This window comes from Aplysia californica, unplaced genomic scaffold, assembly GCF_000002075.1.
Source record: "Aplysia californica isolate F4 #8 unplaced genomic scaffold, AplCal3.0 scaffold00186, whole genome shotgun sequence".
Lineage (NCBI taxonomy): Eukaryota > Metazoa > Mollusca > Gastropoda > Aplysiida > Aplysiidae > Aplysia > Aplysia californica.
Window position 1 is genome coordinate 917311 of NW_004797456.1, and position 15727 is coordinate 933037.

Here is a 15727-nt window from a genome sequence, read left to right on the forward strand (position 1 = left end):
CTCTAATACTAAAACTACTAGCCCGAAAAATTTCGTTTCGGTATCAAACGAAAGAAGAAACTTTTTGCTATACTATGCAAATCAAAATCCCGGTCCCAGAGTCTTGTCAAGGCGAGACTTTCGTTTCTAAAGACGCTGGGTTGGCGCGGGCGGTTCCGGGCGAGCCAGGGTGGAGCGCGTAAGGGAATTCCCGGGCGATCCCGGGCGAGTTAGGGTGTAATGTGTTAAGTACCTAACATTTTCTTTTTTTTTTTTTTTAAAGAAAAACAAGCTATAGTCATTTCAACTACAGAAAAATTAAGAACAAAAGAAGTCAAATATGCAGTTAGTTCTTTATTTAATGAGTTTTTGTTCTTTGGTTACCTGAATGAACACTTGCGGGGCAGATGGACGTCACATATATTTGCAGCAAGGGAGACAAACATGTTTGTGTAGCCCAGGGCAGACTGGATTCCATAGCTGGGGTTGCCCACAGGCACCTTGTCTGGGTTCTCTGAGGCATATCTGTTTGTCATCACTGTGAAAATTAGAAAAGCACTCTCTTAGCTTTCGGCAAATCAGTTTATGAAAACGAAATATTTTAAGAACCATCTCTTGAACTTGTTTCTCAGGTCACAAGAAATAAGTCAGTGCCAGTTTCACTTTAGAGAGCATTAGAACATAATATAGACAACAAAACACCAGGAGAGAAAAAAAGATAAATATGCACAAAGTGTGATCTATCATATGGAATAATCCGAAAACTGCCTAAATTAATACAGAAACATGAATTGAAATAACAAGAGATGGCTAAAGTGCAGATAAATTGTCATTGCAGAAATATCTCACACAAAGTAGACTCCTTGTTTCTGTTTTTGGGTACCTTTTCAGATCAAAACAGGTTTGTGAAATGACACATCAGTTAAGACAAATAGCGATATGAAATTACCAAATAAGCCAAGAGCTGAAGAATCACCACTGTACTCAGGCAACGTGGACTGAATCACCATACAGTGGTTTTCTCCCCTGAGATCCACATGCACCCAGCGGCCGGCAATGAATGCCGTTTCACTTGCATCTTTCAGGGCAGTGGCCATACTCATCTCCAAATTGCTGCTGCTACAAAGCACAACGTGTGGAAGAAGGATGAACAATTAAGAATGAAGAAAAAAAAAAGCACAGCAAAAGTCACAAACTAGTATCAACAAATAGGCCCTACTTATCTCTCAGTTTATGTTCTTTTACTTTCGTTTCCAGCAGATCAGCTCCTTATACAAATAATATGCATCAGTATAATGTCACCTGAACAGCAAACATTAGCTCTCAATTTACAAGGTAAAGGAAAGAATTTGAGACGAAGTGTCACCCCTGAGAATTACAACTTTTTTAGTTTAGGTTTAGAAAACTACCATACAGATGTTCTTTTTGAAGACTGAAACCTAAAACACATTCAATGATTGAAACTTGAGATTACTGAAAGTCTTGCTTGTAGTTTGACAACTTAATTATGAAAGGCACAAGCCTATAAATATTCAGTCCTCACCTTGGCACAAATATTTCCTTTATGGGAAAAATCCTTTGAGACATGCACTGAATGAAAGCCCTTCTCTGGGTAGCTAAATACTGATTGTACAACTGCAGTTCCTGCCACAGCACCGGCACCGATTTGGGGTCTATACTGGTCCCTTCCTGCAGCTGGCCCGAGGGTCTCCTCTGGCGTGGAATGTTCGTGGCTGCCAGCGCTATCAGCTGCTGCACGTTCAGGTCCCTGTCAAAGCGGACCCTCAGCACGTCGAGGACAGTAGGCAAGCTCTGAGTGTCTGGATCGGACAAGTTTGTGATCCTGAGCTTCAAGTTGGGCAGCGTCTCTTGCTGGTCCAGATCCAGCTTTGCCCTGAGATTCCTCCGCCTCTTCTTGTTCTGCGACACCACAATCCGTTCTGGTGACAAAGACATGGTCGAGGTTTAGCTTCCGATTCATGCATTTCGACAAAAGTAGAAAGAAGCTCCCTTATGAGCTGGAAAGATATAGTACATAGAACAAGAATAATTTTTTCAGTCTTTTTGCATCGACACATGCATAAAATTCAAAATAAAGAAAATTTGGAGAGGAAGACAGCATTGAGTTTGACTTTTCAAAGCTACATCTACCAAGCCCAAAGCCAGTAGCCACCAGGCCAACATGTGCACACCTATCTCCACATTTCATGAAACACAAGGTTGAAAAAAGCTGGAGGAGCTAGCACCATCAAAATATTGTGGAATAAAAGACAGATGGACAGATACAACACAGGTGCTCCAACCACCCATGCATCAAACATTACAAACAGAGACTTTCTTTTCATAGACTTCTTCTTTCACTTCTGTAAGACATTTTTATTTCAGCTGTATGTATGCTTGTGAGTGAAAAGTGAAGTAGATGTTTTGTGAGCAGGTCAGCAAAAATCAGAATTCAATCACCTGACATATTTTGAAGATTTCTCTCCCCATTGTGCCTCAAACTTTAGTATCTTTACAGACTAAGGTGAGCATTTAGAAACAGTTATTGCCTGTCTACACAAGTAAATCATAAGAACACAAAATTAACCGTTTGACAAATAATTGCATTGACACAGAACTTTAACCTCAGGTTACCACTGTTCAAGAGTGTAATGTCAAGAAGAAAATTACTGCATATATGTCAAGCCAATTTTCCCATTTATATTACGTGCAGGGTAATGCAAGCACTTAGTCAAAAATTCTTTGTCAGAGCAGAATTAAAATATCTAACAAATACACAGAAGAAATTAACATTGTCCATACCTGTAATGCATTTTGACTTAGTATCTGCTATGGCCTTTTTTAGAAGAACAATATTTTTCTTTGCTGATTCTATTTCTGTTCGCTGCAGACAAAAAATAAAAATTCTGTCATTATGACATTGATCATCAGCACAAACACACAAAAAGTCATGATGATAGCATATAAAGACCTATCAACCCATGGACGACTTAAAATAGAAGAATTTCTCAAAATCCTCTTATGTATATGAGCACAGTTTACGACAAAAATAAGAGTCACCTCACATCGAGTTCAGTAGTCAATTAAGATCACAAAATAAATTTACAAAGTTAAGATACCCAACAAAATAAGCCTGTGATGCAGACACAAATTATATTTTTTTTAAAGATTTTCACTCGCATAGAATCTTAAGTGTGTATTTCCATATCTTTAAGGTCAATGACATATAAATGGTTTGATGGCCGTGAAAAAAAAAGGATAATTTTATTTTCTATTAATGCAACAAAAAAACCCGCCAAAAAACATTGATTTTTCCAGAGCACCTGAAGGGTATTTTGTTTCTTTGTTTTAGTAGAGGTTTTACTGCGCTCGCAACTGCATAAGGCCATATGAGCGCTAGAAAATTAGAGGTGTTACAAGAGAGTAACAAACATAAAAAAGAAGAAGGGGAGATTTAATAAGGACGATAGATGTTTGATAGGAAAGAAGGAGCAAACCACACCAGAGCACCCGCCAACCACCCACCCTGAAGGGTATGTGAATGCAATACTACAGTAAAACTGATGAAGATACAACGTAAAATGTCATCAGTTTTATAAAGACACATGTTACTGTGAGTCAGCACAGTAATGATCCCATTTTGAGAGAAGCAAATTAAAATATAACTGCTGCACAGAAAACAAGCAAAGAAGCCTTTTTTTTTCCCAAAGCACATATCATCAGTATGCGATTGTATTGTATATTGTACCTAAGATGGTGATGGTGGAAACTAAAAGTTATGATGAAGATGAACAAAGGACAAGTGATGACGACATCAAGTTGAACAATAAAATAAAAACAACAACTTTGAGAAACATTTTGTTGCATATGTCATAACAGCAAGCTGAATCTCACAATCTTCTCATTCTAATATGATTACCTTTGCATTCACCCTACATAGTCCTTCCACATGTGATTCAAATCTGCAATAAAAAGAAACAATAAATCAATAAAATGTTTCATCTTTTTATTTTTAGCAAAAAACATTGAAAACTAAACATAAAATCACAAACCAATTACTAAAACTAACATAAAATCACAAAGCTATTACTAAAGTCCAAATTTCACATAAGAAAAGAGAGAGATAGAGATAGAGAGAGAGAGAGAGAGAGAGAGAGAGAGGGGGGGGGGGGAGAGAGAGACCAGACCATCAATGATTTATTTATAGAGGCACCAGCCATCCAGAAAGAGAAAGACAGACAGACAAGACAGACAGACAGACAGAGAAGGGCATATATATATTATTTTGAGTCTTTACACTTTTCCTTTCACAGGAGTAACACTGGGTACTCTAAAAAGTAGGTACAGTTTTATTATTAAAAACATTTTGATGCCTCAATTAGTGTTCACAGCACCCACATACAAATCAAAGCTGCTTTTTCTGTTGACACTGAATGTCTTGGCAACAAAAGAACTTACAATAGCGTCCACTGGCGGCAAAAATAAACAATATGTGTGTAATAACATGTACCTCTGTGGAAAAACTCACTCTCACTGCAGCTGCTTATGTCGTATTCCTAAGTATGGTAAACCCATCTCTTTTTCTCATGTTCTTCATAAAGGACAATGTCTTTTATAAACAAACTTTAGATCACTAAAATCCTTTGAAAAGTGAATGTTCTTAGTGAACACTGTGTAGAGGGTACATTTTCAGCCGCATATGTTATACCAACTGTGTTTCTCATCATCTTGCTACACACCATAGCTTAAATGTGTCACGACGCGGTGGAATCAAGCTCTCGTCAATTTTTGGGCATGTAGAGTTATTGGTGCATCATCTTAAAGCTTGCTTATTTGTCTTGCTTTGGACAAAATTAAAAAAACCCATTTATCTTGAACACAAATCGAGATACTTGCGAATGAAGGAGGTGGGAGTCACCTGGTTTCAGAGGTAAAATTAGTGAGAAAATGGTCGCCAAAGATTAGCTATTTCCTTAGCTTGAGAGCCCTTGAAAACTGAAAATGTACATTTTTTGTGCCTTTAACACTTTCAGTACTGCGAGCCTCTCACGGACGTGGCCTCGCTCGACCGAGAGTCGGGCTCGCTATCTATTCCAATCCAGTAATGAAAAGGCACGAAATTCTCGGCCGATCCATGTTTTCGAAATAATAGAATAGACTTCCTGTTAGCTGATATGAAAGAAAATATAGCACTGACAGACAATTTTTAGTCATTACAGCGCTTTTTTCTGTCCCATTCGAAACGTAAAAATGACCAGAAAAGTGCTCTCCTGATTTCAGTATATATATGTCTCATATTTTCACTTCTATAATAGGTACATATACATAACTTTCAGCATTTCTTTGCATTGCTTGAAGCAACCTACCTGGGAAGTTTGAATGATGCTGTTGTTGTACTTTTTTAAGATGACCCTTTAAAGCTGGAAAATTGTTGATTTCAAACGACGCCTTCGATACTGCATAATCACTTTTAGAAACCCCAAACTAATTATATAATCGGAATAAATCTTCATTGTACCACCATCTGATAGATATTTTTTAACTTTCAGTTGATGAGCCATATGATATGGTTTGTGTGTGTTTAGTTGGATGTTTTGGCATTTTCCTTTATAGGTAGGGGCGTAAAAATAGGACAGGGAACCCGGAAAAGCCCTGGGCCATAGGTGGATTTTGGCTTGGTAAGAAAAGAGTAAATCAACGTTTTTCAGTAAAATCCACACTGAAATATGTTCTTTAATTTGCATGAAAGGTGTAGAGCCAACAAACAAAAATTAGACAAAAATTCACAAACCTGTAGAAAAATGCCAGTTTCATCACTTTGATTATTTTGACAAGCGTCTGATTTTACTAAGCTGCCTCACAAATGCTTTTTGGCTTTGAGCAAAGGGGTAGCAACAACAGATGTGGTTATTGCGTTGTGACATCATACACATGTGCTTCTCTCACAGTTCCATTGAGGTAATATGTCCTGTAGACCTGTTGAGCTTTGATCAGCTCTATCTCATTGCATTTTGATGTTATTATCATTCATGTTAAAACTGACGATATACACACCAAAAAAACCAATCAATACATAGCCGTCGCATTCAAGCAGCCGGGGGATAAAAAAGCACTTCCATACAAGACTATTTACGTTTGAGTTCAACTCAACATAGCGTTTGACTTTCAGAATAACCCATGTCTCGCTATTCTCACCCCCTCTTTTTACCGGAGAAGACACTAGAAGGATCAGGGCTGAGGTTAGCGGACATGACCCTGGGGGGGGGGGGGGGGGGGGGGGAAGGAGGGGTGGATGCTTTCATATCAAGGCTCTCTGGCTCTTTTTTCTTGGCTCCAAACTCCAAATGTTCAAGAAGAAATGGAAAGAAGAGGCAAGAAAAAGAAAAAAAGAAATTAAAGTGAAGAAAAGAGCTTGGATTGCTTAATTATTAAACTAGTTAACACGATTTGACGTCCTCGTCCATTTGGTCTGAATGATTTACAACCTTTCTACCATCGTGCATGAGCATATTTATTGTCTCGTGCTCCGTTACGTTCGTACACGCTCTCTGTTCCTTGAACCATAATTTATGGTATGCAGGCAGAGAGGCCTGCCATCGTTAAGTGTGTAAACAACAAATGGTCCGGCCGCTGGCTTGTCCCATATCCAGCGCAGTAGCGTATGTAGCTAGCCTTTTGTCTTTTTTACCGGAGAGGCGAAAAATGTTTTTACATTACTATTATTCGTTCCCAACCACGTGCGGTGAGCCACCAAGGGCCTAGGTGATTTTATTGGCCTCTGAGAGGTCAGGGAGTCCTCACCTCATGCCCACACTGGGGTGGGAGCCATTCTCACCAGGGGGGTGGGTGTGAGAATAGCGAGTCATGAGTTATTCTCACCCGGGGTGAAAATGAAAATAGCGAAACGTGAGTTATTCTCACCCGGGTTGAAAATAGCGAGACATGGGTTATTCTCACCCAAGGTGAGAATAAAAGTGGCCTTCACAAAATTGCAAAAAAGAAGAGGTTCTGGGAACAAAAAAAAGGATCAACTCAAGTGAGCTCAACGCAAGTAGAGTAGACTGTACCTATATATAAATAATAAGTACTTCTTAATTTTCATATTATAAACGCTTTTTCTGAGAGTAGCAAAGAAACAGTTGGAACTCTATAGATAGAGTCTATCAGATGCTTTACATTTGACACAATGATGATTTCATGGAGGTCTACTAACATTTGATATAAGGCCTACATCAATGAATACAATGTTAATGAATTATGAAAGGGAAGCAGTAATTGTTTGATTATTAAAGATGCTTCGTTCCTGTAGGAAGGGGAGGGGCGTGTGTGTGTGTATGTGAGAGAGAGAGAGAGACAGAGAGAAAGAGAGAGAGAGACAGAGAGAAAGAGAGAGAGAGACAGAAAGAAAGAGAGAGAGAGAGAGAAAGAGAGAGAGAGAGAGAGAGAAACACTTTACACTGTCCCTAATATGATAAAATGAAGATTCCCATGGATACACAATGGGCCATCAATATATCATCATTGCATGAGCCATCTTGATAGGGGACCCGCATAGAAAGAGGGTAAGTTGTTAAAAAGAGTATAAAATATAAGGACATGACAGAGACTAAACTAGGCCACTATGGTTCAGGGGTTCTGTTTTCCAAGGAGTACTACTAAACCAATCTATTTATTAACCTTTCAGTTTCAGTGTTCTCAAACAAAGAAACATTCTGACCTACTTCAACTAACAGGCATACTCATGATACTGTTGTCACAGTTGATCTAATTCTGTGACTGATAAGTTTCCATGATGGGCTAGAGACACTCACACCGTTGGGGTGTTGATTCATACCTCATAAAAATATTGCATGACAAGATCTTTGATTTTAAAGAAAATAAACATAACTGCAGGTTTCAAGCCACACTTCTATTTATAGCCAATTACGCATTACGGGAACTCGGTGTCGATCTTTGTTGTAGGAAAGCGTTACTTGATCACAATATCTCATGCATGACTTCACTACAGTTGGGGAACACCCATGAATTTGAAGGCACAAAAAGAAAAAGTTGAAACTTACTTTTTAACCAGTTCCCTTCTCTCTCGCCTTTTGTCGAACAGTTGCTGGCGTTTATCACAAAATCTGAAATTATAAAAATAAGAAGGAAAAATGTATTTCTATTGCAGACGTAATTTGTAGCGCCCTTGACCTAAGCACTGCTTTGACCAAGGCCACAGTGACATCAAGAAATGTTCTAAATAAGGAAAATCATTTCACCTTCCACTGTCTCTCCTTTGTGTGTGGTTGAATAATCCCTTGTTCACACAAACGTCACAAAGAAGAAATCCTCTGTTTTCACAACAAAGTGGACACTTTTCAAATGCAACTGGAACAATTTTACCCTCCTTAATAGCTGCTTGAAATGCAATTTTATAATCGTATCGGGTCTGAGAGATACTGGCGGCCATAACAAATTTTCTGTTTACAATGGTGGATTGTGGGATAGCCATGTGATTGGTTGGAAACATAAATAAAAGAGTACCTTCCCTTTCAGCCTTTGAGTGTTTTGTTTACTTCCCCTTTAGGGTTCTTCATAAATGAAGATAAATACAGTCGTGGTTGACAACCAAAAGTTTACAGAATATGGCGGATGCAGTGAAAACTGTTTCACTATTACATTCATAAGGACATGAATGATATTGCTAACCCTGGGGCTAAAAGGCTTTGGAAACCAGACGTATATTATTTTTAGAGACTGCAACAAATCGATCATTGTCAAGGATGTCTATTATTGAAGAAGTTCCAGGAGTGAACAATGCCGTTCAAAAACTCCAGGAGCTGGGTAATTTTAATTAATGTTATTCACACCCGGGGTGAAAATAAAAATATAAAGTGAGAATAATATCCATTTTATTCTCACCTCAGGTGAGAATAATATTATGTTATTATTTTACGTGAGAATAAACTGAATATTATTCTCACCCGGTCTGAGAATGCTATGGATTTTTATTCTTAGGCCTACCTGGGTGTTGAGAATGTGTAGGCCTAGGCCTACATTCTACATGTAGGCTAATAACTAATTTAATACTAATAGGAATAGGATTCCATAATAGAAAATAATTTGTGAATTGTAAGAGTGACCGTTCGTGACCTGCCCCAGAGCACTGGCCGATTTTTCAAGGTTCCCGCGGGGATTGTTATTGTTTCATCTTAAAAAATCTTGGGAGTATGCACGCATATTTTCACCAAAACCCTAGACTAGTGTTATATTCTAAATTCAGAAAGGAATTCACTTGCCAGAGAAGTATGTTTTAAAAAATAATAGCTTTAACTGAAAGCTGTTTAATGAAATAATGTTAGTAATAGTTTGTCATTGTAATGTTAGAATTGGCATTTGTTTACAACACAAAAAAACGTTATCCCTAACAGAACCCACGATTATTTTTAAGGCACGCTGTGCCTTGTCCCTAGGCTAGGCTTAATTTTTTCTTAATTTTGATTGGTTAAACCATTCAAGAGTAAAATTTTCCATTACTTAACAGAACCAATAAAAAGCATGAAAAGGTGACGCTATTTGCTCAAAAGATAAAGTTTTACCCCCAATCGACAATAGTCGCCTCCCACGCTCGAGAGCGGGCCCGCCCGTTGGCGATTTTTGTCGCCTCACGCGCTCAGTGGAGTGAGAGAGGGAGGCGAGTTTTATCGCCTGGAGTTGGAGCCTGGAGCGCTCAAGTGATAGGGGTCCTGTTGTACTATGATGCCCGAAACAAAATAAAAGAGCGGAAACCAAGGAGCTTAAAACTGTAACCTCCTTGGCGGAAAAACGAAAAAACCGGGTGAGAATAGTAGGCGGTCGTTATTCTCACCCTGGGTGAGAATAGTATCAATATTATTCTCACCCCGGGTGAGAATAATATGTGAGGCATCGTGGTGGAATCAGGCTCTTGTCAATTTTTGGGCATTTAGAGTTATCGGTATCATTTTAAAGCTTGTTCACTTGTCTTTATTTGTATTAAAAAATATCCTTTTATCTTGAAAACAAGTCGAGACATTTGCAAATGAAGGAGGTGGGGGTTTTCAGAGGTACAATTAGTGATAAAATGGCGGCCAAAGATTAGTTATTTCCTTAGCTTAAGAGTCCGTGGTTACTGAAAATTGACATTTTTTATGCCTTTAATCATCGTTTTTCTGAAAAATCCACTCAAAAATCAGTTCTTTAACAGGCATGAAAGGTGTTGAGTCAAAAAACAAAAAGTTTATAAAAATTCACAAACCTGCGGGAAAAATGCAAGTTTTTTCACTTTGATTATTTTGACGAGAGCCTGATTCCACCACGCTGCCTCACATATCCTGTTAATCCTCGCCCCGGGTGAGAATAATCACTTCGAATTTTAATTGTTTAAACCCTTTGACGACCTCCTGAGGACACCGTGCCCCTCTGCCTGAACTCCTGAGTGGTATTTTACTACCATTCATGTGATCTTCTGAATCACATTTCATAGCCCACTCAGGGTAGTCCTTGTCATTATAACCAGCATCTAAGTCAGAAAGATCTTCAAAATAATCAATAACGCCTTGTGTAGTGTAGTAAACACTATTTTCCGCACTAATTTTTTCTCATAAGGGCCAGTTTGGGGATGTGGTCTCGCTCACCGGTGTACCGGTGGCTAGGCATATGGACAGTTTTATGCGCCACCGGTCAAGGGCTCAAAGGGTGAATGAGAAATCAGTAAATTACAATGATATTTGGCTATAAGGCCTTATTCTTGAACTTTTCTCACTACTGTATCTGTTATATATTTGGCAACTTGGAAACGCATGTGTCACTTTTCCCATAAAACTATGACAGCTACAGAGTTGAAAGTTTGCAAGTACCTGCAAAAAGATAGATAGATCCTCATGACAGAGCCAGATTTTTTATTTATTCATTTCCTGAATTTAGACAAATATATTTGACAAAAAGTTCCCATCCTTCTTTGGCCGGTGTGATTATTCCACTGAGAAACGAAACAAATCTGCGTAGCTGTCCTCCATCGCGGAAGGGCCGGAAGTTCACTATTTCACAAGGCGTATTTTGTTTGGAGAGTATAGATCAAGACTTTTTTTTTTTTTTCATCTCTCAAAATTTATTGCTCCATTACAGTTGAGTGTAAATATAGTAGGCCAATGACTTTTAGTTTTTGTTAATGAACCGATCATTCCTTTCATGGAAAGGGGCCCCAGCTAGTAAGATATAAACAAAGGTAAAAAAGTAATCTAGTCTCCATGAAGAATTTCCAGATTTTAAACGTTCTCCCTCGTAATTAAATCAAAGAAATTCACCTTTTTCTTTTGACTTTTCAAGACTCATTACAAGCCCTCCAGGTTTCTGGGGATTTGATGCTTGATACCTTTCTTCCGAACTCGTTATCTCGAAGGCGAGGGGGGGGGGGGGGGGGGGGCTACACCCACTATGCTGGCTCCTATGCAGGGGCCCTGTTTTGGTGAGAATTCTAAAAGTGACAAAGTGACAAATATACATCACTTATTGGTTAGTAAATCAAAACAAGTGAACCAATTTCAATTGTTTTTCATATGATGAATGAACTCCCGGTAAAAAAAAGCTGTTTTCAGCAATGGCAGAAAAGTAATTTGCTGTCAAAATCATTGTAAAGGAATTTGTTGGAGCTGCTGCCAGCGGCTTAGAGGCACAGCGGTCCCGACTGTGAGCCGCTGGCAGCGGCTTGCCATAGATATAAGGAGTTAAAGGTCTTATCCTGTTCTTTTACTCTATCCATATGTCACTATTTTGTATGTGTGCATGCACAGCAAAATGGTGGTTATTTTTTAAACTTTTTAGTGAATATGTTTTACTACTTTCACATTATGTTTTCAGGTGGACGGATGCGTTCTGATGATTTTGGATTCAAAGAAAATGATATCAGCAATCTGGACAAAATCATTGAAGCACTCAATGAGCTGGTAATTTGTAATTTGACATCATCATTTGAACTGAGTATTTCGACTAATTCACCTTTTCCTGTCATGTTAGCCATCAATATTTTTCCAGTTAGAACTTCGAATTCTTCCAATTATAGTTGGTTTTTAAAAGTAAATTTCTTAATGGCTCGCACTTAACGTCCTACTGTCTAGTTGCTGCTATTTTCTCAATCTGTGAAGGATGTTTGACAATATATTATGCATATTTTTTAATTGACCTAAAAGGAAAAAAGATGTAAAAGATGAAATCAAAATTTGAAGAAAGAAAATCTAAAAGACGAAAAGTGTATTAAAGTTAAGAAAATCACTTAATTTTAATTCTTTTTATAATTTGTTCTACCTGTTTTGTCATAGAGTGGTCCGCTGGATTGTAAAAGTTAAGTAAACCATAAAGTGGAATGTTGTTTCTATTGCTGTTAGTCAGGGTTTTCTTACACAGATAAAACTATTTAATGAGGAAGATGTCATTTTATACCTTATTTACAAACATTTGTTATTATTCTTTGTTTGTGTCTTAGGAAAAGGAAAGGAAGATAATGCGGGAAAAGCTGGAAACAGAAACTATCAAAGCTAGTGTTTTGAGGCATGACTTAAAAGTTCTTCCAGGGATCATAAGGGAGGAAATCATGGGTAAGTACTTTGGCCATACTACTATGGTTTCAGACCCATTTGTAAAAATAAATTATATGCATTTGGTTTTATTTTAATGTGAACAACTACATTTGTGAAATGTTCATGTATCTTGAGTCTTGAGATTCTTTTTTTAAATTTACCAACAGTTTCCCCCTAACACCATTGCTGCTTGCTGCAGTACAGTGCCCTGTGTTTGAGCTGAGGTTATTATCTCTTGCTCAAGGACATACCCCAGTAACATCCCATTTAGTATCTTAAAACTGATTCACTTATATCACTTAATTTTATTTGTATGCCTTTACTCACTTTATAAGTACTTGATAAACTGTTTGGGGTCACTGAAAGAGTTTTAATGTGTAAAGTGTACAGTCAAGCCTGTCTGAATGGATACCTGTCGAAGATGACAAACTGTGGTGAAGAAATCTCCTCACTCCCCCTAGATAGATTCCTCTATAATTCATCTACCTAAAATGGAAGGTGTCGTGATCATACAGCCTGCAGAGAGAAAACTTCCATAAATCTTTTCTAACATGCAGGGAGGGGGTAGCGTTGGTTGACTGTGTTTATTACATCGATGAATAGGGCTAAGGCTCGAACAAAGGAGTTTTTGGTTTAGTTTAATCGTTTCTTTTTTCTTTTGATCAAACAGTGGTCCTTGTAAGATGCAAGCACATGCCATTATGGAAGCGGGTAGTATAGCAGTTGGGAGGTGTGAAGTTTTGACCCTTGATTGGTGACCAAACAGTCGACCCTTGATCCCACTGTGCACAGCTGGCCTTTTGCTGCCCCCTTCTCCTACCCAAGATACAAACTATCTACGACAAAAACATTTTCTAGCTCCCTTGCGATTCTGTCTTGGGCCGGTTCTCTGTAATTTTATTCATTTCCAATTCTGCTATTTTTCCACTTTTTCTCTGTCTTGATTTCTTTTCTCTTTCAGTTGCTGTAAACGCTGCCCGACAGTCCAACACAGATGCCCTTGAGGACCTACAAGCAGAACTGGACAAAATGAATAACAACATGGCTGAGCTGGAAACAAAGGCGAGGGAGCTAGAACGGGAAAATGCAGTTCTTCAGTAAGTGTACAAAATGACCTAACGTACTATTGGTTCTACAATAATCTTAAAGTCTTTACAACATATCAGTTCTGGAAAAATCACTTGTTGGCAGAAAACATCTCTATCATCATTTTTAATGTTGACTTCTGGTTCAAATTGAAGACAGATTTAAGGATTGACATAATGCCATTTTAATGCTTGTGTGTTATTTAACTCACTCTAATTGGATTTGACTATATTTTCATGACAACCTTGATTTGGACAACAATTTCCTGTATATAACTTCTGTTATTTCGTGCGTTCCATACGGAAATAGATAGCATATTATTTTTTTTCTTTAAATTTAGCTTTTTTTCATTACATGTATATATATATATTGTCTTATTCAGCCCTGAGAGAGAACTGCTTCGACAACAACATGAAGAAATAATTTCCCAGCTGAACCAGAAAATGGCAGACAAAGCCACGTAAGTATGCACTCCCACCTTGCTTTCTGTTTTACACTTTCTAACAAATATTGCAAATCCTCACAAAGAAAACACGGGTAACATTTTAATTGCATATGCTGTGTCATAGTTTATGAGTGTTCAAAATAATCTGCAATTTCTTCAAAATTACACATAAAAAAATCTAATGTCACCATAATGTTACTTCGGCTTTTAAATTTGTATTTGGATCCTTGATTTTTTGCTTGTCTTTTTGCCTTTGTGAAGACTGCCACTGAATGACAGAAGGTAAATCTGCACTTATACCCTGTCTGTTTACTTCAGTATAGGTTTTGTTTGAATGTTTAGAGGCAGGAAGATTTTGCTTTTTCCAGGGGCTCAATCATTCTTTAAGAAATTGTCATTTATGCATAAGCTGTATCAATTTTAGAATATTTATTCTTGCATTTTGAAATTGTTGTGTTGTCAAGTATACAGAAATTGCATGTAGTTAAAGCATGACTGGCATGTTTGTGTCCCGAACAAGCCCTTTTCATTATATATATTATTATTATTATAGTAAGAGTGTTTTACGGCGCTCGCAACTGCATAAGGTCATATGAGTGCCAATTATATATATATATATGTACTGAAGTATGCATTTTAGTTTCTGTCTCTTTCGATTGTGTTTACTCTCTTGTATCTGTCTACCTGTTTCTCTCTTTACCTCCATCTCTCTCCTTCTATGAGTCACTTCCTCTCTCACTGTCTGTTCTCTTCTCTGGAGTCACTGTCTGTTCTCTTCTCTGGAGTCACTGTCTCCTCTTTTTCTTCTCTCAATCCTCTCTATGTTGTCTTTCTCTCTGTGCACTATATTTTACTAATTTATTCCAGATGCAGAATAGTGTGTATGCCTTATGATGTGCAAATGATATGAAATTACCTCTGGTAGTTCCTAATTTCTCAACTTTCCATTTCTATTTTTGGGGGTTTTTTTTGTTTGTTATCCAATAAACAACAGCAGCAGAAGTAACATGATATAAACGAGCATGTTTAGAATGGACATGGATACACTTTTTAAACTGCAAGACCAGCAGCATAACATTATATCTATCAAAATGCTATTGTTTTTCATACAATGAACATCTTTGTGATCCAATCATTTTTGTTGTAATTCTACAGGGATAGATGAGGTTTTTTTTGGTTGTTTAAAAAAAAAAAGATTTTCGGAGATTTTTCAGCCATGTAGCTGTAGTTTTGCATGACCAATTGTCTTTCAGAAGAGAGAATCATACAATATTGCAAAGGCCGTTACATAGCATGTTGTACAAAAGTCGTTTAAACTTGATATTATTCAGTTTGCATGTTGTATATGAAAGAATAGGAAATATAACAGTAGAGTTGAAAAACAAAACCCTGATTGCATTAAAAAAGGGGTTTTCAACTTTGTATACTGTCTGTAAATAAAAAGGATTTGTATTTTTAGGATCTTTAGTTCACATTTCAGTGTACATGTTGAAGGAAACCAGTAATATTTAAACTTAAAATAATGACATGGACATTTGTTAATTAATTTGTATGATTTGAAACTTAAAGCCATGCACCACAGTTCTTCGAAAAATTCGCTAACATTTGGTATTTATATTTTGTGAAAGGAATAAAGATGATTTAA

The 15727-nt window shown here is 37.5% G+C and overlaps 2 protein-coding genes across 6 annotated transcripts in view; one reads left to right on the top strand and one right to left on the bottom strand.

Moving 5' to 3' along the window:
- The window catches only part of LOC101847342 (beclin 1-associated autophagy-related key regulator), a 12462-nt gene extending 3873 nt beyond the window's left edge, over window positions 1–8589 (bottom strand). Inside the window, exons 1-7 of the mRNA XM_005098557.3 lie at window positions 8238–8589; window positions 8040–8102; window positions 3899–3941; window positions 2782–2863; window positions 1523–1919; window positions 929–1098; window positions 364–517 (exon numbers count right to left, since the gene is read on the bottom strand). Of these exons, the coding sequence (XP_005098614.2) occupies window positions 364–517; window positions 929–1098; window positions 1523–1919; window positions 2782–2863; window positions 3899–3941; window positions 8040–8102; window positions 8238–8488 (1160 nt within the window). The 5' untranslated portion in view covers window positions 8489–8589. The remainder of the gene's footprint in view (window positions 1–363; window positions 518–928; window positions 1099–1522; window positions 1920–2781; window positions 2864–3898; window positions 3942–8039; window positions 8103–8237) is intronic.
- Window positions 7467–15727, top strand: part of LOC101847586 (myosin-11) — a 27907-nt gene continuing 19646 nt past the window's right edge. For 2 of the 5 annotated variants that reach the window (XM_035969819.1, XM_035969822.1), the window contains exons 1-6: window positions 8591–8802; window positions 11836–11921; window positions 12458–12569; window positions 13513–13648; window positions 14020–14097; window positions 14344–14364. In XM_035969819.1, coding sequence (XP_035825712.1) covers window positions 8742–8802; window positions 11836–11921; window positions 12458–12569; window positions 13513–13648; window positions 14020–14097; window positions 14344–14364 — 494 coding nt within the window. In that variant the 5' untranslated portion in view covers window positions 8591–8741. Of the gene's footprint in view, window positions 7542–8590; window positions 8803–11835; window positions 11922–12457; window positions 12570–13512; window positions 13649–14019; window positions 14098–14343; window positions 14365–15727 lie in introns of those variants that run through there. The other 3 variants (XM_035969820.1, XM_035969821.1, XM_005098559.3) reach the window with 3 other exon arrangements.